Below are 22,040 nucleotides of genomic sequence, written 5' to 3' on the forward strand. Positions count from 1 at the left end.
GAAATAGACGGGTAGGTCAAGGTGCAGGTAAGCCAGGTCGACAGTAAGATGAAGCCAGGCAGTTGGTAGCCAGAAATGTAAACCTGAGTCCCTGTACATTTAATAAAGGTACGTTCAGGTGTAAGCTCAGAACATTCTGCTCTAAGCTTCCTAGAGGCCAGGCAGAGGGAATCATCAGATCTGAGGTTCACAGTGTCCTTAAGATAAAATACCAGTTGTGTGGCTTGCCATGGCACTCAAATTTGACATTTTTTCCTGGGCCCTGATGAAGGAGATACTGCCTTATATTAGACAATGTCCTCATCAGTATCTCCATACAGAATACACCTTCTTTTTGGGTTCCTTGTGTGTTTTTAATGGAGCCTATTTTGCCTTCTTTTGACATTTGAAAATGTAATGGTTGATCTGTTAAACCTAGGATGGGCTCCCTGAGGTGGTGTTCATTGGGTCAGAGGGTGCAGCTGCTTCTGGGCATCTGACGTTTTGCTGGTAAGGCTGGGAGGCTTGCTCTCCCACTCCCTGCACCCCACAGTTGCGAGGCAAGCATGGTCTGCAGGTGGCCAGGTGCTGCCAGATGTGGCATCTGCTATGGATGGTGGTGCCCCACACGTGCCGCTGTGAGCATCTCTTGAGAGCCCCTTTGTGTGGGGTGAGCGAGGCCTCTAGGGCTTTCCACATGATCCTTTTCAGCTGGTTTTCATTTGTAGCAGAGATGAGACTGATAGAGGAGTATATCCCATTTCTTGCCCAGCTCCAGTTACAGATAACTTAGAACCAGAAGCTCCCAAATGGGGAAATTTCTGTTCTTGGTTCTATGTACACAGCACAAGCTTGAAGTGTCTTGTCTTTATTAAATGTCAAGGAGGCAACTAAGGGTTTTTTTTTCAAGGTCAGAAAAAAATATTTCTTAAGAAAGAATCCTTCTAGTCATATATTTGGTAAAATATTAAAAACCATAAAAAGAGCTTTAAGGTAAGGAATAATGAGTAGAAATAAGCATATCAATTTTTTTTTTCCAATTTTTGTGAGGAAGATTGGCCCTAAGCTAACAACTGTGCCAGTCTTCCTCTGTTTTTATATGTGGGATGCTTGCCACATGGCTTGATAAGTGGTGCATAAGTCCACACCTGGGATCCGAACTGACGAACCCCAGGCTGCCAAAGTGGAGCCTGCTGAACTTAGCCACTACTCCATTGGGCCCACTCCCTTGGGGGAAGTTTTTATATAGCTGTGGATTTTATTAGGTCTCCAGTGTGGAGGGTCCCCAGAGGTTCCTTACCAGGTTCTTGGTGAATGCTAGACATGTTCTCCTGGCCTGGCTGTACTCAGTGTTCAGACATTTAAGACATCTCGTAATTTTTTTTACAATGAAAGTTTATTGTATTTAATTCATAAATCATTTTTACAAGTCAGGAGTGTTAATTTCCCAGAAAAAAGTGGACACAAGTCATAAAATGGGTAAATCACAGAAGAAAAATATATAAATGGGCACTTTACATGCAAAGATAAATAGCCTTATTAGTATGACATGCAAATTAGAAAAGAGTAAGAGTGTGTACACTTGCAAATTGGCAAAATAAAATTAGCAATGTTATCAAGGATTCCTTGCTACTCTGACAGTAGAAGTGTAAATTGTTACAGCCTTTCTGGAAACGTTTAACATAGTTGATGTGGAAGAGTTCATGCCCTTTGATGCCGTAGTTCTGCTAGAGACCAATCCGAAACTGTGGACGTGAGTGTATATGCAAGGGTGTCCATTGCAGTGCTGTTTTAGTAAAACAGTGCTGTTTTAAACCTGAGAAAACCCAGCATTCCTAATGAGTTAAATAAATTATGATTAAACAAGTAAGGGTACATCATAAAGAATGTTTATCCAAAAATATAGCATAGAAGAATATTTAATATCATGCGAAAATGCTGTTGACATTAATGAAGAAAAAAGTTAAAAACTCCACAGTATGTTCCCAGTTTTATAAAAATAAAACCAAGCTATAAATGATACATAAAGATGCATTAAAAGTTTTTGAGGAAAACCAAAGTGAGTGGTTATCTTTTAGTGGAAATTATATGTCATAAAAATTTTTTAAAAATACTTTTCTTGTTTCAAAAATGATAAGCATGAGTTAAGTGTTAAGCACAGTAAATACTATTTTAAAAAAGAGGGTAATGGTCAAACCCTAAATTTCACTAACTTTAACACCACATAATTCCTAGAAGTTTTGGTGGGAGAAAGTGATAGAGTTCATAGGTTCCGCAGAAGCTGGAATGGTGCTTTGGGGCCTTTGGCGTGACCCCCTCATCTCTGGCTGGACTGTTAGAACTCTGTTTTCTCGGCTGTGGCAGAGTGGTCTGTGGGAAAGTGGTCTCTGCATATCTTCTTACAAAAATGACAACCCAAGATAAGCTCTCCCGTGACTGTCAGGAGAAAACTACCCAGAATTAACATCAGCAAAGTTCTTGAAATTTCTGAATGCAATGAAGTTGGGAATTTCTTCAGATACCTAGCTCTCTAGCTAGAAGGAAAACTAATTTTTAAACTATATCTATATGTCTTTTCTGAACTATTTGAGAGTGGGTTGGGTTCATCATACTGCCTTATCGCATAATAGTTTTGTGTGTATTTCCTCATAACAAATATTCTCTTATTGTATCCACAGTACAATTACTACTTCCGCAGCTTCAACACTGAGTCAGTACTGTAACCTGCAGTCCGTGTTCCCGTGTCCACAAGCGTCCCAACAATGTCCTTTATGGTGGTTTTCCTCTCGGCATCGCTTACTGCACTTAGTTGTCAGCTCACTTACGCTGCTTTAGTCTTGGTCACTTCCTCTGCTTTGCTTTTCACACCACTGATATTTTTGAAGAATAGAGGCCACTTATTTTTTTGGAATATCCCTTGATTGGGGTTTCTCCGATGTTTCCTCATGATTAGATCGGGTTTTACTCCCTTTTTTGGCTGTTACGTATAAGTGATTTTATCTTCTCAGGGTGTCACACTCAGAGGCCCGAAATGCCTGTTTGCCCCTCATTGGTGATGTTAACCTTGATCCTTTGGTTAAGGTGTTGTGTAGTCTTTTCGCTTTTGCCTTTTGTAACTCATGAGAATTTTTTTTTTTTTTAGATTTTATTTTTTTTCCTTTTTCTCCCCAAAGCTCCCCGGTACATAGTTGTACATTCTTCGTTGTCGGTCCTTCTAGTTGTGGCATGTGGGACGCTGCCTCAGCGTGGTTTGATGAGCAGTGCCACATCCGTGCCCAGGATTCGAACCAACGAAACACTGGGCCGCCTGCAGCAGAGCGCGCGAACTTAACCACTCGGCCACAGGGCCAGCCCCTCATGAGAATTTTGTGGGGAGATTTTTTAAGTATCTTGTGAGTATTCTGTTCTTCATCAACCCCCTCCTATCCCCTGCCTGTTTAGCATCCAGTGAAGATTCTTGCTTTAGTCTTTTTACTATGATGGTTGCAGAAGGTTTTTGGTTTTTGTTTTTTACTCCATCCTCTTTCTATATTTATTAGGTCTACTGTGTGAAAGAGCCTTCTCTTATCCCTCATTTATTCTTTCATTTATTGTCAAAATGGGCTCATGAATTTCTATTTTATTAAATGGGTTATAATCCGTTACTCTCATTATTTTGATGTTCAAATTATCTCAGATTTGGCCAGTAGGAGCCCTCTCAAACTGACTCCTGTGTCCTTTTGGTATGTCCCAGCCATTTTGGGGGAGCACATCTTTATCTTCTGGCATAGATGTCTGTTACAGGCTCATGTTTTACCTTCCCTAACCCAGCTCTGGAATCAGTCATTTCTTCTAGGAACTTTGGTTTCTTTAAAAGTTGGGAGCAGAATTTAGAAACCAACATCTGGGCACTGTTAGGTCCTAGCTTGACAAGTTAAACTAAGACTTATCTCCAAAACACTGTGTGCTTAATGGTGCCAGAAGCTTCCATTCATTGTGTGCTTATTCTGTGCCAGACATGATGCTAGGGTTTTACATACAATAGATCTTCAGTCATCACAGGATCTCCGAGGACCAGCTTCAGGCTGCCCTCAGTGCCCAGGCATGGAAGGAGCGATCTAAACCCAAGTCCCTGACTCCCTGGTCTGTGATCTCCAGGGCAGTCTGAAGATGAAACATCAGACTGTCAGCTCTGACTGTCACTTTTCAGGCAGGAAAGTGAGTGAAAGAGATGAGAGGAAAAGAATGAAGCTCTACTGTTAATGGTGGGGCAGGGAAGAGGGGCAGAGGGGACCAAACACTTGTGGAGTGTTTGCTGTGTGTCCACAACATGATGTTGTGATTGACGATCCTGAAGCACCGTGACACTGCTTTACGACACTGGAGCTAGTGCTCTCCATCTCAGTCCCAGATGTGTGAGGAAATTCCCACAACTTTGACTGTGAAAAGATCTTCTCACCCCCAGGCTGTCATTTCGGTTGGGCACCAGCTTATGCCATCTGTGTTTCATCATGGCTCTTTGGGAAAGTTGAGTAAACTGAGATCCTGCCTGGCTTTCATTAAAACCTAATTCACTCAAGTTGCTGCCTTTGGCTTACAGTGTGAACACAGCTTGGGCTTATTAACAAGCTGTGTGGGGCAAGCAGTGGGACTGTGGGGCTTTGTCACAGCACGGCCATTTCTCCACTGGTGCTGCCGGGAGAGCATGAGAGCAATAGCAGACCTGGCTCTTAAGGTTGTAATCAGAGTAAAGTGATACTGGACTCTTTCCTGCTTTAGCCAGGACAATGCCATTTGTGAAAACAGTTTAAGTCGTGTTAATCTTATGTAACAACCTCTGTCAGGGACTCTCAAAGCAGGTTGGGGAGATTCTGACAGAGGAGGGAGATGTACCAGAATGTGCTTGGGGAGAAGTGGCTTGGCAGCAGCAAAGCCCCCCAGATAGGCATTTTAACTGTCATTTAGATTTCCCCATTTATTGAGCTGTTCTGTACTCAGCAATGGCATTTAGAGATACTTGTCTTATTTAATTTGCTTCCTGACAGTTACAGGAAGTAAGTGGTGGTCTCATGTATGGTTAAGAATGTGGGTTCAAAGAGGGTGGAGCAAAATGGCGGGGTGAGCTGACCCGGGATTTTCTCCCCTCCAAAATACAACAAAAGATTGGAAGAACTGAATTTCAGAGAATAAACATAATGCCAGCTCGTTAGAGACCTACAGTACCAAGAAGGCAGAGATCATACACCTTGCTTACACCCTCGGAGGCGCTGGAACGGTAGGAGAGAACATCGCTCCCTCCCCTAGAGTCTGTGATCGCTTTGGAACGGGTCGGGAAGTAGTGGGGGAGGGGCCGTGCGACCGGGGGATCATCCTGGACTCCTGCGGCTGATTCAGTGGAGACCCGCTGACGGGGGGAAAGCTTCTGTCCGCCGGGACCCCATAAATCAAGGGCCTTGGGAGACCAGAGAACAGAACTGATCTGAACCCAGGCCGGCGCGTGTGAGTAACAGCCCCTCCCCCCCAGCAAAGCCAGTGGGCGCAGCCATCTTACCCCAAGGCGGAGAGCTCATAACACGCCGCTCTCGACCCCCATCTAGTGGCGACAGGCTGTAACTGCAGCCAAATTCTACCACCATGCGAAAAAACCGCTCCTCTACCATCCAGCAATTTATAAAAGCCCCAGACCAGAAGGAAAACAATAAAAACACAGAATTAAGTCCTGAGGACTTGGAATTATGTACACTTAGTGATAATGAATTCAGAGCAGCTATAATCAAAAAACTCAAAACTCAATGAGGTAGAGAGAAAGATAGAGAAACAAACGGAGTTCTGGAGTTACTTCACAAAAGAGATTGAAATCATAAAGAAGAATCAAACAGAATTACTTGAGATGAAAAACACAATGGACCAGATAAAGCAGAAACCAGTTCCCTGAATGCCCGTGTAGACAACATAGGGGAGAAAATTAGCATAATCGAAGATAGACAGGCTGAATGACACCAGACAGAGGAAGAAAGAGAACTAAGAATTTAAAAAAATGAGGAAAATCTCCGAGAGATAATGGATTCAATGAGAAGTAAGAACATAAGGATCATAGGAATTCCCGAGAATATGGAAAAAGAAAATGGAGCAGAAAGTGTGCTTAACGAAATTATTGAAGAGAACTTCCCAAATCTAGGGATCGACAGAGAAATGTATGTAGAGGAGGGTTTTAGATCTCCTAGATTTGTCAATGTAAAAAGACGTACTGCAAGGCACATAGTAGTAAAGTTGGCAAAAAGGGAAGATAAGGAAAGAATACTCAGGGAAGTAAGAAAAAAAGAGAATAACCTATAAAGGAGCCCCTATCAGACTGTCAGAGGATTTTTCTACAGAAACCCTACAAGCTAGGAGAGAATGGAGTGACATATTCAAGGCTTTAAAGGATAAAAATCTTCAGCCAAGAATACTCTATCCAGCAAGAATTTCCTTCAGCTATGAGGGAGAAATTAAATCTTTTCCAGACAAACAAAAGCTAAGGGAATTTGTAACCAAAAGCCCTCCATTACAAGAAATCCTCAAGAAGGTTCTCATACCTGAAAAAAGAAAAAAGGGAGAAAGGGGACACAATCCACAGACTAGGGAGACCGATGGATAGAACCAGAACAGGATAGCAAATATTCAATTATAGCATTAGGGTAAAGGTAAGGAAACTACCAAAACAGGGATGATCTTAGCACTCTAACTACCAATTAATAAGACGAGTTGGAATAAAAAATGAAAATAATTATTTAGGAGGGGAAGAGTAAAGGGTCTAAATCAGTATTGGTCAAGTAAGTAAGAGACCACCAGAGAATAGACTATATTATACACGAGATTCTAAATACAAACTTCAAGGTAGACACTAAAATAAAGTACAGAACAGAGTCACAAATCATAAATAAGGAAAAATCTAAGAAACCCAGCATAAGAAATTGCAGTATTAAATGGGTAGTCTAAAGCAAACAGGAAAAGAAATGCAGGAAAACAAGATGATGAGCGACAGATTAACAGCATTAAGTCCACATGCATCAATAATCACTCTCAATGTGAACGGATTGAACTCTCCAATAGAAAGACACAGAGTGGCAAAATGGATTAAAGAACAAGATCCAACAATTTGTTGCCTCCAGGAAACACACCTCAGCCCCAAGGACAAACACAGACTCAGGGTGAAGGGGTGGAGGACAATACTTCAAGCAAATAGCAAGGAAAAAAAGGCAGGTGTTGCAATTCTCATATCAGACCAAGTGGATTTCAAAATAAGACAGGTAAAGAGAGACACAGAGGGACAATATATAATGATCAAAGGGACACTTCATCAAGAAGAAATAATGCTTATAAATATCTATGCGCCCAACACAGGAGCACCAAGATTCATAAAGCAACTATTAACAGACCTAAAGGAAGATGTTAAAAACAACACACTAATAGTAGGGGACCTCAACACCCCACTCACATCAATGGACAGATCATCCAGACAGAAAATCAACAAGGAAATAGTGGAGCTGAATGAAAAACTAAAACAATTGGACTTAATAGACATATATAGATCACTCCACCCTGAAGGAGCTGAATACACATTCTTCTCAAGTGCACATGGAACATTCTCTAGGATAGACCATATGTTGGGAAACAAGGCAAGCCTCTACAAATTTAAAAAAATTGAAATAATAACAAGCATCTTCTCAGATCATAGTGCTATAAGGCTAGAAATTAATTACAAGAAAAAAGCTGAGAAAGGCACGAAGATGTGCAGACTAAACAACACACTACTGAACAAGCAATGGATCATTGAAGAAATTAAAGAAGAAATAAAAAAATACCTGGAAACAAATGAAAATGATAGCATGCCGTACCAACTCATATGGGATACAGCAAAAGCTGTATTAAGAGGAAAATTCATTGCAATACAGGCACATCTTAACAAACAAGAAAAATCCCAAATAAGCAACCTTAAAGCACACCTAACTGAACTAGAGAAAAAAGAACAAATGAAGCCCAAAGTCAGCAGAAGGAGAGAAATAATAAAAATCAGAGCAGAGATAAATACTATTGAAACGAAAAAGGCAGTAGAAAGGATCAATGAGACAAAGAGCTGGTTTTTTGAGACGATAAATAAAATTGACAAACCACTAGCCAGACTTACAAAGAAAAAAAGGGAGAAAGCTCAAATAAACAAAATCAGAAATGAGCGAGGAGAAATAACAACAGACTCTGCAGAAATACAACGGATTATAAGAGAATACTACAAAAAACTATATGCCAACAGAATGGATAACCTAGAGGAAATGGATAAATTCTTGGACTCTTACAATCTCCCAAAGCTCACTCAAGAAGAGGCAGACAATTTGAACAGACCAATCACAAGGAAAGAGATTGAAACAGCCATCAAAAACATCCCAAAGAATAAAACCCCAGGACCAGATGGCTTTCCTGGGGAATTCTACCAAACTTTCAGAGAGGATTTAATATCTGTCCTTTTCAAGCTATTCCAAAAAATTAGGGAAGATGGAACACTTCCTAACACATTCTATGAGGCCAACATCATGCTGATACCAAAACCTGCCCAGGACACCAGGAAGAAAGAGAACTACAAGCCAATATCACTGATGAACATAGATGTGAAAATTCTAAACAAAATTTTGGCAACCAGAATTCAGCAATTCATCAAAAGAATCATACATCATGATCAGGTGGGATTCATACCAGGACACAGGGATGATTCAACATCTGCAAATCAATCAACGTGATACACCACATCAACAAACGGAGGAATAACAACCACATGATCATCTCAATAGATGCAGAGAAGGCATTTGACAAGATCCAACAGCCATTTATGATAAAAACTCTGAACAAAATGGGCATAGAAGGAAACTACCTCAACATAATAAAGGCCATATACGACAAACCCACAGCCAACATCATACTCAATGGGCAAATACTGAACGCCATCCCCCGAAAACAGGAACAAGACAAGGATGCCCTCTATCACCACTCTTATTTAACATAGTACTGGAGGTCCTGGCCAGAGCAATCAGGCAAGAAAAAGGAATAAAAGGAATCCAAATAGGGAGGGAAGATGTGAAACTCTCGCTGTTTGCAGATGACATGATCTTATATATAGAAAACCCCAAAGAATCCGTTGGAAAACTGTTAAAAGTAATCAACAACTACAGCAAAGTTGCAGGGTATAAAATCAATTTGCATAAATCAGTAGCATTTCTATACTCCAGTAATGAACCAACAGAAAAAGAACTCAAGAATACAATACCATTCACAATCACAACAAAAAGAATAAAATACCTTGGGGTAAATTTAACTAAGGAAGTGAAGGACCTATATAATGAAAATTACAAGGCCTTTCTGAGAGAATTGGATGACGACATAAGGAGATGGAAAGACATTCCATGTACATGGATTGGAAGAATAAACATAGTTAAAATGTCCGTTCTACCTAAAGCAATCTACAGATTCAGCGCCATCCCAATCAGAATCCCAATGACATTGTTTACAGAATTAGAACAAAGAATCCTAAAATTCATATGGGGCAACAAAAGACCCCAAATTTCTAAAGCAATCCTGAGAAAAAAGAACAAAACGGGAGGCATCACAATCCCTGACTTCAAAACATACTACAAAGCTACAGTAATCAAAACAGCATGGTACTGGTACAAAAACAGGTGCACAGATCAATGGAACAGAATTGAAAGCCCCGAAATAAAACCACACCTCTGTGGACAGCTTATCTTTGACAAAGGAGCTGAGGGCATACAATGGAGAAAAGAAAGTCTTTTCAACAAATGGTGCTGGGAAAACTGGAAAGCCACATGTAAAAGAATGAAAATTGACTATTCTTTTTCACCATTCACCAAAATAAACTCAAAATGGATCAAAGACCTAAAGGTGAGACCTGAAACCATAAGGCTTCTGGAAGAAAACATAGGCAGTACACTCTTTGACATCAGTATTAAAAGGATCTTTTCAGACACCATGGTTTCTCAGAGAAGGGAGACAATAGAAAGAATAAACAAATGGGACTTCATCAGATTAAAGAGCTTCTTCAAGGCAAATGAAAACAGGATTGAAACAAAAAAAAACCCACTAACTGGGAAAAAATATTTGCAAGTCATATGTCTGACAAAGGCTTAATATCCATAATATATAAAGAACTCTCGCAACTCAACCACAAAACATCAAACAACCCAATCAAAAAATGGGCTGGAGACATGAACAGACATTTCTCCAAAGAAGATATACTGATGGCCAATAGGCACATGAAAAGATGCTCATCATCGCTGATCATCAGGGAAATGCAAATCAAAACTACACTAAGATATCACCTTACACCCGTTAGAATGACAAAAATATCTAAAACTAATAGCAACAAATGTTGGAGAGGTTGCAGAGAAAAAGGAACCCCCTCATACACTGCTGGTGGGAATGCAAACTGGTGCAGCCACTATGGAAAACAGTATGGAGATTCCTCAAAAAATTAAAAATAGAGGGGCTGGCCCCATGGCCGAGTGGTTACGTTCGCGCGCTCCGCTGCAGGCGGCCCAGTGTTTCGTCGGTTCGAATCCTGGGCACGGACATGGCACTGTTCGTCAGACCACGCTGAGGCAGCGTCCCACATGCCACAACTAGAGGAACCCACAACGAAGAATACACAACTATGTACCAGGGGGTTTGGGGAGAAAAAGGAAAAAAATAAAATCTTTAAAAAAAAAAAGTTAAAAATAGAACTACCATACGATCCATCCATCCCACTACTGGGTATTTATCCAAAGAGCTTGAAGTCAGCAATCCCAAAAGTCCTATGCACCCCAATGTTTATTGCAGCACTGTTTACAATAGCCAAGACGTGGAAGCAACCTAAGTGTCCAGCAATAGACGAATGGATAAAGAAGATGTGGTACATATATACAATGGAATACTGCTCAGCTGCAAAACAGAACAAAATCATTCCATTTGCAATAACATGGTTGGACCTTGAGAGAATTATGTTAAGTGAAATAAGCCAGCTAGAGAAGGATAATCTGTGTATGACTCCACTCATATGAGGAATTTAAAATTATGGACTAAGAACAGTTTAGTGGATACCAGGGGAAAGGTGGGGTGGGGGGTGGGCACAAAGGGTGAAGTGGTGCACCTACAACATGACTGACAAACATTAATGTACAACTGAAATTTCACAAGATTGTAACCTATCAATAACTCAATTAAAAAAAAAAAAAGAATGTGGGTTCAGAGTCAGATAGACCTGGGTTCAAACCCCAGCCAGGCCATATATAGGGGCAGTGTGGCCCAGGCAGGAGGCTAGAAGGTGGGGAAGGGTGTGGCCTTGGGAACAGATCTGCCTCTGATGGGCTGTGCCTCTTCATCTCTCTCGTGGGGATGGGACAGTATCTATCTCATAAAATGAGTTGCTGTGTGAGATCACCTGGCACATGAGTTAAGTGCTTGGGGAACGCTGGCTTTTTTCTGTTGTGTTTTCCTCACTTTGTAGGTGAGGGAACTGAGGCTCAGGGCAGCCAGGAGACTTAGCCAGGGTTATACCCCTGGTGGAGGCAGGGCCGGGCCATAAGTAGAGGTTCTCAGGCCTGTTCTGTGTTCTACCAAGTCACGGGTGCGTCTGGTATTTGTGAGCCTCGGTCGGACCCAGGTTTCTTTCTCAGGTCGTCTGACCACACCTGGTGTTCGTTTGTGGCACCAGAGGCTATGGTGTTCTTCAAGGCAAGGACAAGATGGCAAGGACTTAGAAACCGTGTGGAAATTTGTTAAGAAACTGAGGCTGTTTAGCCTGGAGCAGATTTCTGGGAAACTTGAGCAAGCCTGTTTGCCTCTAAGGGTCGAACAGGGACAGTGTGTTGAAGCTCTAGAAACCGTTCCAGCTGCGCAGATAGAGCGGGGGCAGCCCTAGAGTGTTGTTAGTCTTTGCACACTGGGTGTTCCGGCAGAGGCTGAGTGGCCACTTAGTGCTTGAAGAAAAGAGCAAGTGAGTCTAAGATGGGGAGACCACACACCTCTCTACAATGTGGGCTTGACCCATTCTGAATAAATATAATCCTCTTCCATCCAGAAGGCTCGTAAAATAAGCTACTTTTTCTGGTAAATGTGATGTTGAGATAGGCGCTGGCAGGTTGTGTCACCTTCCTACGCCAACCCGGTCTCCTGGCTGGTCTCACCTCTAGGCTCCTCACCTCTCCATCCCACAGTGTACCCATGTTGGCATATTCATCTTTCCGGTGCTGCTGTAACCCTGTCCACCCTTCATCTGTCCACAAATTGAGTGACCTCTATAGTCTGAGGTGACAGCCCTGTCCTTGGTCCCAATTCCACTGCTCCAGTCCTTGCAATATGTAGGTTCCTGCCCAACTGCTCTGTCTCTCTTTGTGCCAGCTCCTGCCTCACACCTCTGCAAGAATCTAGGCCCTTCGTACAGCTGTTGCCACCTCCACTTCTCAGTCCCTCGTCACCCATTCCAGAGGGGCCCTGTCTTGTCTCCTAGAGTGTGCTCTCTGGGAGGGTGGGAACCACATCTGCTGTGTGCCCATGACCTTCACAGTTTCTTTGCAGTCTGTGTGTGGGGCAGATGCGAGAGAGAACACAGTCTGGACGAGCAGTTCAAAGCTGTTTCCGTTAATTTGTCACCACTGGGAGCGCTTCACATGCTGGCAGGGAGGCAGGATAGCAGAGTTAGAGCTCTGGAGCCAGGCCAGCTGTGTTCGAATCTGGAGACCCTGCGTCTGGCTCTTTGCCTTTGGGCAAGTGCCTTAGTTTTTTTATCTGTAAAAATGGGAAAGCTCGCACCTACCCTGGAGCTGCCGTGAGGACCATATTTGTGAAATGCTGGGCACAGTCCCTGGTGCACACAGTAGGCACTCCTCTTCCCCTAGCTTTGCCTGGCTCCTTTATTTCATGATGTTAGTTTCTGCGTTTCTGGACTTCCCACCAGCCAAGGCTTCTCCTCTTTGTGTGTCCCTGTTCCCCGCTGGTGCTGCTGGCCCTTACTGATGAGGTGGTGACTCCCTTCCAGATGTCCAACATCACAGTCACATACAGAGATGGCCGAGTGGCACAGCTGGAGCAGGTGTACATCCGCGGCAGCAAGATCCGCTTCCTGATTTTGCCTGACATGCTGAAAAACGCACCTATGTTAAAGAGCATGAAAAATAAAAACCAAGGCTCGGGGGCCGGTCGGGGAAAAGCTGCTATTCTGAAGGCCCAAGGTAGGTGTTCTTCATGTACTGGTTTTAACGTATAGGTTTGTTGTGTATCTTTTAGGAAAGGACCCTGTCATTGCCTGGGCACGGGGGTGGACCTGACCTCAGCTGTCTCCACACCCACTGCCACCCCTTTTCCCTGCAGTCTTGGGGCCCTCACTTGTGAGGTACTCGGGCCCTTGTCCTGCCTTCTCTGTCTTGCCTCGTCTGAGCACATTCATAGGGCTTATGCAAAATCCAGAGTGGCTTCTTAGAAAAAAGATGGGGACTCCTGTCTTAAATGAAAGAGTTGAAGTCTCCTATAATGAATTTCTAGAAGGCCCTTTGTTTCCAGAAACTCTGAGACGTCTGGGGGAAGCTTGTTCTTGTCTAGTTTGCTGAGCAGGGCACCTTGGTGTGGGTTAGCTGACCCCTGAAGCGATGGGCAATAGTTCCCAGGCCGGGGATGTGTATTGACACCCAGCATAAATCGGGAGAAATTCTGATGATGGGGGATCCATCCCCAGGTAAAGAGTAAGCAGTTTTAAGCCATCTTTACCCATTAAATGGGGCTGGACTTCTATTTTCAAAGCTTCTTACATTTGAAAATAAATCCTTTCTTTAGCGTGTTCTGAAAGCGGGACTAGCCTTTTCCCACTGTTTCTTCTGGTTTAGCCCCATCAGAGGTTTTATATTTGGGTCCGTGAGAAGTTCTGCCATGTTAATTAGCTAAGAAAGCAGATGCAGTCCTTAGAAACTGTCTTAGTATCGGTAAGAAGATTTACAGGGCAGGAAAGTCGCTGAATATCACTTATGTTATATATGAGGTAGCTTTTGACTTTAAAGATGTAATAGAGTAATCCTTTAAAATACCTTCCAAAAAAACTGAGCCGAGACTCTCCTTGCCCTTCCTAGACAAGAGGCGTTTGTGGGGAGATGGAACCAGAAGCTCTGGACCTTTTGTTCTGGAGAAGGAATGATTTTCAGAAATGCCAGCTTTCTTGCTAGAACTGATATTCTCTCTGCCTTCTCAGGGAAGGGCTGCCATCCTTGTCACTCTGTAACTGCACCATCTTCTCTAACAAAAGGGGAAACCTGGTGGCTGTGCACTAGAAGGCACTGGGCAGTGGTTGGCCCAGGCCCACTGGCTTTTGCCTGAGCCATCAGTGCCTCTCCAAACCCCTTGTTCTGTCCTGTCAGCGTGGGGCTGGGCTCTCAGGTGACTTCCTCCCTCTTCAGGGCAGTCCAGGCTCTGTAAGGAGAGGGGGATGAGGCTCTAATTAGTAGCCATCAAAATATTTTCACCTATCCTTCAAAGCCACTGGTCCCCTCCTAGAACCCTTGGGTCACAGAGAACAGTGATCTTTTTGTGACCTTGGTATGAGGAGAAGTTTTGTTTGTTTTTTCATTTTGAGTGTTTTTTTGCTATCATGAATTTTATACGTGCAGAATAGCTCAAAGAATAATAAAGCCCCTCACTCAGATTTAACAGACATTAACATTTAAGTCTGTGTGTTTCAGAATTCTGAGTGTGAATTAAATACATCTGTCATGTTTTATTAGCTCGCCCTAGGCCAGCTCTGGGAATTCATCTTTTCTCTGGTTCTCAGACTTGCTTTCCAAACCACCCTCACTCTTGACACCCTGCCTCCCAGCCTCCTGTGGAGAGCGGTGCTGGACTGGAAGGCAGGAGTCTGGTGCCCACTCTGAATCCCTCTCTGCGTCTCCATTTTCGCCTGTGAAATGCAGTGGGTGGACGTAGTGTTGGCCCAGGTGGCCTCTCAGGCCCCTTCCTACATCGATGTCCTAGGGCTCTGGCTGCTCTGTAGCATGAGTACTCATTGACCACACTGACCTGGCCTTGTCCTTTCTCTATCCCACCTTTCAGTGGCTGCGAGAGGAAGAGGACGTGGAATGGGACGTGGAAACATCTTCCAGAAGCGAAGATAAATTTATCTATTGAACAGAACTTTGCCTCTATTTTTTTTTTTTTAGGTTATCTCAGTTCGGGGGTGGGGGGTGTGTGCTTATGTATATGTCCTAGGTTTTCTTTTGTCAACTTTCTCTTTAGATCAGAGGAAATGTTAAACTAAATAAATATGATTGGTTTGGTTTGGTTTTTTGGTTTGTTTTTTTGAGAAAATAAGAACTGTGTGTTCGTTTTGGAGTTTGGTTTGTGTTTGCTTTGGCAGCAGGTTAAATTTTGACACCCTGGGAGATGTCCTGGGAAAATGCCAGTTATTTTGAAGTAGCACAGTTATTGATAAGAGTTTAAGCTGCTGTTACAAGCCCTCAGAAAACCCCTGAGAATACACTGGCTGTCTCCTTGGTCTTCAGACACAGGCATTTACATGCAGCTTTGTTCAGGTAGCTTTAGGGGAAATGTTGAACAGCACAACACGGGCTGTCCTGGCCTATGAAAAAGTCCAGTGCTCTGGTCTCTGGCCTGGAAACCCTAGTGGTTCAGCGTTTGGCAAAAGTAATCTAAAATTAAAAGGTGATTCTGAGAATGTTAGTGGCCAACATCTGTGGCTCCTGTACTGGCTTGATAAGCAGTGTGTGGTGATTTTGGGGGACAGATTCTTGTGCCTTTATCAGAACATCTCAGCATCCATTGGCACAGCCAGGTTTTACTGTAGCAAAGGTAGAGAGGACAGGGTATGTAAAGCGAGTCACTGCGACAAAAACAAATCGGAAAAGCAGCTGAAGAAGTCAAATACTGAAAAGAGGTCTTGCAGTGTTCAGTATAGGGTGAGCTAAGCAAAAACTGTTGAGGAAAAGGGGTCAGTTTTGGCTCTTAGAACATTGCTCATTGAACAATTGTTCAAGTAATAAAAGAAGAGGAACGAGAAAATCCAACACAGCTGTTAATCTGGCATCAAGTAGGGCTTTTCTAACAAGATTTGTCTTGTAATCATGACACTGCCACGAGGTAACAGACCTTGTGTAATTCCTGTAATGAAGAACTCCTGAGGAGCAAGCATCGCCCATCAGTCAGATACCACAGGCATGTGCAGTAAGGCTTCAAAGACCATCCACCCAGAGCAGACCCTGTGCCTCTTGCTCCAGCATCCCCAACCCCTCTGACTCTTCTGTGCTGGTCACCTTGATTTATAGACGTTGATCTCTTGGCTTATTAATAAAGCCTGCTGAGTTATTATTATAGCGAGTGAGAGCAGTAGTGTGGTTTTTTTGGGGGGGGGGGGGTTGCTGAGGAAGATTGGCCCTGAGCTAACATCTGTGCCAGTCTTCCTCCACTTTGTATGTAGGATGCCTCCACTGCATGGCTGATGAGTGGAGTAGGTCTGTGCCCAGGATCTGAAGTGGAGTGCACGGAACTTGAACCACTCGGCTCCATGGGAACAGTAGTTTTCAGCATCAGCAAGGGATCTTGTTAGAAATGAAGATTCCAAGGCCCCACCCTTAGAAACAGTAATTAGTTGGTCTAGAGTGGGGCCCAGGAACCTGCATTTTACAAAATGCCCTTGCCACCCCAGCTGGGTGATTCTGATTCAGTATATCACTGAGGCCACATTTTGACCCTGGACTGGAGTATATTATGTTAGTATGATCACTACTTAAACTATACTTTTACAGTAAACAATATTTTAAATAACACACTACAGTTGATAGTAATGAAGTGCATCCTGAATCTGAAAAGCTGACTGGACAGGGTTCATCCTGAGAACCATGTAGGGATAGGCAGCCTTGAATGATTCTGCACACAGTGAAAACTAGCTGTAACCCTAGATGCTGAAAAGTGAAGGGTTCTGCAGTTTAGAAAAAAATCAGTTATTCACATTGAAGGAGTAAAAAGTTCTGCAAGGTTTATTATGAGAAACACCAGCCGTACCCTCCCTGTTCTTCTGCCCCGTTTTCCCTGCCTCAGGGTAGTCCCTTTCAACTCCTGACTGTTTCCTTAGTATTTGCCTCCACAGTCTCACTTGAAATGTTTGCCTGGCTACTCCTTAATGATTCCATCTTAGTCATTTTCTTTTGACTTTTCTCTCCTACTGCCCGCCATGCGTGGACTCCCCATCACTCACCCCCCTGATATTATAAGTCTAGTTAGAGCACAGTGTTTACATTATTATGGCTGGTATTTAAATCATGCTGAGCCATGTAGTGGGCTAGATTACTTTCCTGCAGAACTTTCTATTCCCTAGAATTAATAATCTTGCATTTTTATTTGCTTAATTGTCTGTCTGCTTGTGACCAAATCAACCGCAAACTTCTCTGAAGACATTCATACATCCTCTGTTTCATCAATTTCCTCTTGACCCACCCCAGCCTAGACTGGCTATCCCTTGTGCCTGATGCATTGCTGTCATCATGGGCTCTCCCCACCCCTCTCTGTTGAATTTCCTGTTTTCTGTGTAACCTCTTCCGCTCTCAGGTTATTACCCCATCCTGCTAGAGTACTTGTGGTAGGAGGGGTGCATGGGAACTAGTTTTTTGAGAGACTGCATGTCTGAAAATGTCTTGTTCTCACACTTGGTTGGCTATGAAATTCTAAGTTGGGATTTGTTTTCCTTTAGAACTTTGAAGGCACTGTTACTTTTCCATCTAGGATCTAGTGTTGCTGTAGAGGAGTCTGAAGCCATTCTGAGTCCTGATCCTTTCTATGTGACTTTTTTTCTCTTCTGTTGGCAGTCTTCTGAAATACCGCAATGACACGCACTGGTGAAGGTCTGTTTTCATGCATTGTGCCAGGCCTTTGATGAACCTTTTCAGAATGGACTCCCATCCTTCATTTCTGGGCAAGTTCCTTGAATTATTTGTTAATGATTTCCTTCGTTTGCTTTTCTGACTTTTCTTTCTGGAATTCCTGTTAATCAGATGTTGGGTCTCCTGGACTTATTTTCTCCCCCCACCACGGCTCCATTTTCATATCTTTGATCTCCTTTATGGAAGAGTGCCCCCAGGTTGATTCTCTGAATGTTCCTTTTTTAAATTTTTAACAGGCCTTTGTTCTGTGGTTGCAGTATCTTATCTCTGAGAACGTTGAAATGTTTGTGGAAGCTTTCATCTCCCTGCATAATGTTTTTTTCTCTTTTTTTTTTCCTTTAGTTTTTCATGTTACAGACTTTCCTTAGCTGCCTGGCAATCATTGGTCTGCTTCTCTTTAAGAGTGAGGTATTAAAAAGTGTATGTGTTAGTAAGGTGAGCTGATTGAACTTTTTTGGGTAAATCCCCAATGTCCATACGTTTACGACTTTCCTCTTGGGCTGGTCAGATTCCCTGGAGAAAATTTCCAGTCTCTTGTCCTGAGGGTTTACCTTGAACTTCTGGCCTTCTGGGAGCTCAGTGGGGGAAGAGGACTGGGGAGTTTCAGCATTCTAGTATGTCCAGATCACTTCATCTTCTGGGTTTCTGGGAAAACTTCCTGGTCCAGAAACCTTCTCATGCCTTCTAGAGAACAAGCTTCCAACTTTTTGCCATGATTCGGGGTGGGGAGCAGTCTCAAGCGCATGTGGAGGTCTGCATGTTTAAGCACATTCTCTCTTTTTAAAAAAAACATGTTTTGTCTTTGAAAATGTTACTTTAAAATGGAAAACAACTTGGCAAGATAAAGAAGATATAGAAGAAAGGATGATGTCAGAAAGATAACTAGACCAAGGTTTAAGAGATGGATTCTGGTTCTGACTACCTCCACTACCACTTCTCTCCAAGCCTATGGTTTGTTATCTGTACCAGGGAGAGTTTTTATTCAGTTGATTCGTTTATACTCTCAGCTTCTACACTCACCTGCTGGGTATTCCATAACCTTTTAAACAAATAAAGTCAAAATAAAGCATACTGGATCTTTTCTGCTTCTGGCCAAGACGTGGGTAATTACCTGGATTTACCTTTATGCCTGGAAAAAACCAAAACTCAGACATTGAGTAATCACTAAGAGATGGAAAACAAATAAGGTAGGCTGCTGCCTTGCAAGAGCTTCCAGTCTGTGGCACAGCGAGGGGGAGCTGAAGCAGACCCTGCCAGCCTACCTGGGCTGAGGAGTCAGAGCTAAGAGTTCAGAGAGATGAGTTCATAGGACAGAATACCAGAGAGAAGGCGGCTACACAGAGAACTCGAGATCCGCAGAAGGCCTCTTGCATATTCAGAATACTCATCGGCACATGAGTGTGAGGAAACTAACTGAGGCTGGGGAAGGAACCATCAAAAAGGATAACAGTGGCTGGCATCCCAGCCTTGTGGCTGGGAATAATTCCTGTTCTTACTATCCAGACAAAAACTCAATTCATAGGATATTGGGTAGATGTTTTAAAATGTACCAAGGATTTTTTTTAAATCAGGTATGGTAAGGTGACATACATGGAGACAACTGCCTTGAAAGAAGAGTTTATTACAGCTCCCAAGAGGCAGCACATCATGCCACGCAGGGTCACATGAAGAAACACAAGGGTGGGTCATGAGGCAGAATGAAGGAAGGGAGTGCGAGGGGAGTGTGGCTCAGAGCCGTCACTGTGGTTTCCATGGGGAAGGAATGGATGAGGCAGCTAGGCAGGTTTAGAATTGGATGATTTGAATAAAGGCAAAGGGCTCTGGCTATTGGGGTGATCTCTTATCTAGTACTTGGTCCTGGGGTGGTTCAGGGCAGAGGAAACACTGGCTTGGTGTGAGAGTTAGGTAAAGGTGGTTGGGGATAGAGTTTGGGTTGGTTAGTTTGTATATGAAAGGCATACCCACAGGCAAGTTACTTACTGTCTGAGAATTAACTAACTCTGGGAGGGGCAGTCTCTCCAGGATTAGCAAAGCCCCAAGATGTCAAAGTGTCATTTAAAAAAAGTCACATTATGGGGCCGCCCGGTGTCGTTAAGTGCGCATGTTCTGCTTTGGCAGCCTGTTCAGATCCCGAGTGCGGACATGGCACTGATGCGGGGTCGGCGAGCCGAAGAGTCCAAAGAAAGATTTCTTGGACTCTCTAAGTCTGGCAGTAGTGCTGTTTTATTTAGAGAACAGTATGGAATAGCATGGGGACAGGACCCGTGCAGCAGCTCTTCACTGCCCATGGGTCCTGTCCCCATGCTATTCTCTAAATAAAAGAGCACTACTGCCAGACGTTGAGAGTCCAAGAAATCTTTCTTTGGACTCTTTGGCTCGCCGACCCCGCATCACTTCTGGTGGCCCGTATGGGGAACTTGCTTCATTGGCTTGTGAGCTCAAGTTCTGGTAAGTGCCCTTTTTTCCCTTGTGCCTTTCTCTTTTTCGAGGATGGATCTAAATTCACTTCTCCATCGGGAACCTTCTTGGACAGCTGTATGAATCCACGTTTGCTGCCCATGGCTACTCTATGGGGCAAATCATGGCATTCAGCTTGAAGAGAATCAGTACCTTAAGCCTGAGGGTGATGAAGAATGAATTAAGCCATTCCTTCCTAATCCTATCTCTAATATATAAATTTTACGTGGGCACAGGTCTACCACTTAAGTTATCAGGATGGTCATCAATCTCCAAGACTCCTGTGGAAGGTTTCTTTTCCTAAGGCTGGATTGGGGTCCCTCCCTATGGCTCCTGACCACACTCTGAACTGTGGGAAAGTCCCAATCGGGACTCTGGTTCAAGGAAAGTACCAAACTCTAACCTTTGGTTGAGTATGGGAACCCCTTCTTGGGAGAGTGGCTCCAGGATGCAATTGGGTAGAATGTCCCCCAGACCAGCGGAAAATTCCTCACTGTTTTTGTCTATCCTTTTATCTGGGACCATTCACCAGGCACCTGTTACTGCGAGGCATAATAGGGAAAGTATACAAGGGATGCAATGCTGGGGGATGCCCCCATCACCCCTTGCTATAGGAACCCTACAGGAGGAATGACGGGTAGGATGCTGCCCTAGGTTCAGGGGGAATTTTCAAGGTAATGGACCCGTTTCTTTCCTCTCTCTTAGAGTTACAGTGGCCATTTTGGTCTCCTTTTGAGCTTTGCAACTGGGAAACAAAGAAATCTTTAGAGTCAAAGGCTCCACCCCTGGGAGTTCCCCACACCCCCGACTCTGGTTTGCTAGCCTGATCGCCCTGGCGACCCCAAGTGGGGTGCCCTCTCTTGATGGTTGACTCATTGAGTATTTTAGTCTCCTACTTGGCTATGAGGGTAGGAGACCTGTGATTCATTCTGTGCGCTGTCCTGCTGGGGTAGCGTGCCCCAGCATGGGAACTGTTGTGTGACTCCTTTCTTGATAACCCTCTAGAAGAGGCCATGAGAGTGAGGTCTGATCTCTTCCTTTCTTTGTCTTGTTCATCATCTCTTCTGCTGTCACCAAGTCCAGGTTAAGTTCAGGCTGGACCTGAGCAGAACCTGGACCTTCTGTAAAATTGAAAACTTGAAAACCTTTTGATGAGGATTTTTAGGCTGCTTAATTTCAAAATGGCTTATGATGAGGATTTTTAGGCTGGTTAGTTTTAAAACTACAGATGAGATTCAGGCTCCAAGGAGTGGAATTTGTTTGCCCCTTTGTTGGGAAACATTTACATTTCTAAGGGAAACATCTATCTGTGAAGATGCCTTCCTCTCTGTGCCAGGAAGAAGGGGGGATGGTCTTATCTCTAGAAGCTCTTAATCAATGCCAGAGGCAAGAACTTAAGTTGGTTACTGTCTGGCAACCTCATGTAACTGACCCCCCCCCCCCCCCAAATCCTCCTTTGTCTTTAGCCGAGGATAAAATTCAAGCGGTGACTTCTGCCATTTACTCAATCCGGTTTGATTCTTATCTAAAAGTTGTGGGACCGCCAAATCCAAATGGCCAGACCATACGGGCACTGATACCATTTTAACTTTTTTACATATTCTTTGTCTTGTAAAGAGATAACTCACATACCTATGCCTTAAATTTAGCCCTAACTCTCAACTCGTGGCA

At 43.5% G+C, this 22,040-nt stretch overlaps 1 protein-coding gene across 5 annotated transcripts in view; it reads left to right on the plus strand.

The window, feature by feature from the left end:
* The window catches only part of SNRPD3 (small nuclear ribonucleoprotein D3 polypeptide), a 20,393-nt gene extending 5,091 nt beyond the window's left edge, over window positions 1-15,302 (plus strand). For all 5 annotated transcript variants that reach the window (XM_070628264.1, XM_070628262.1, XM_070628261.1 and 2 more), the window contains 2 exons: window positions 13,019-13,211; window positions 15,073-15,302. In XM_070628264.1, the coding sequence (XP_070484365.1) occupies window positions 13,019-13,211; window positions 15,073-15,134 (255 nt within the window). In that variant the 3' untranslated portion in view covers window positions 15,135-15,302. The remainder of the gene's footprint in view (window positions 1-13,018; window positions 13,212-15,072) is intronic.
* Window positions 15,303-22,040: the final 6,738 nt, after the last annotated feature.

This window comes from Equus przewalskii, chromosome 7 (genome assembly GCF_037783145.1).
Source record: "Equus przewalskii isolate Varuska chromosome 7, EquPr2, whole genome shotgun sequence".
Taxonomy (NCBI): domain Eukaryota; kingdom Metazoa; phylum Chordata; class Mammalia; order Perissodactyla; family Equidae; genus Equus; species Equus przewalskii.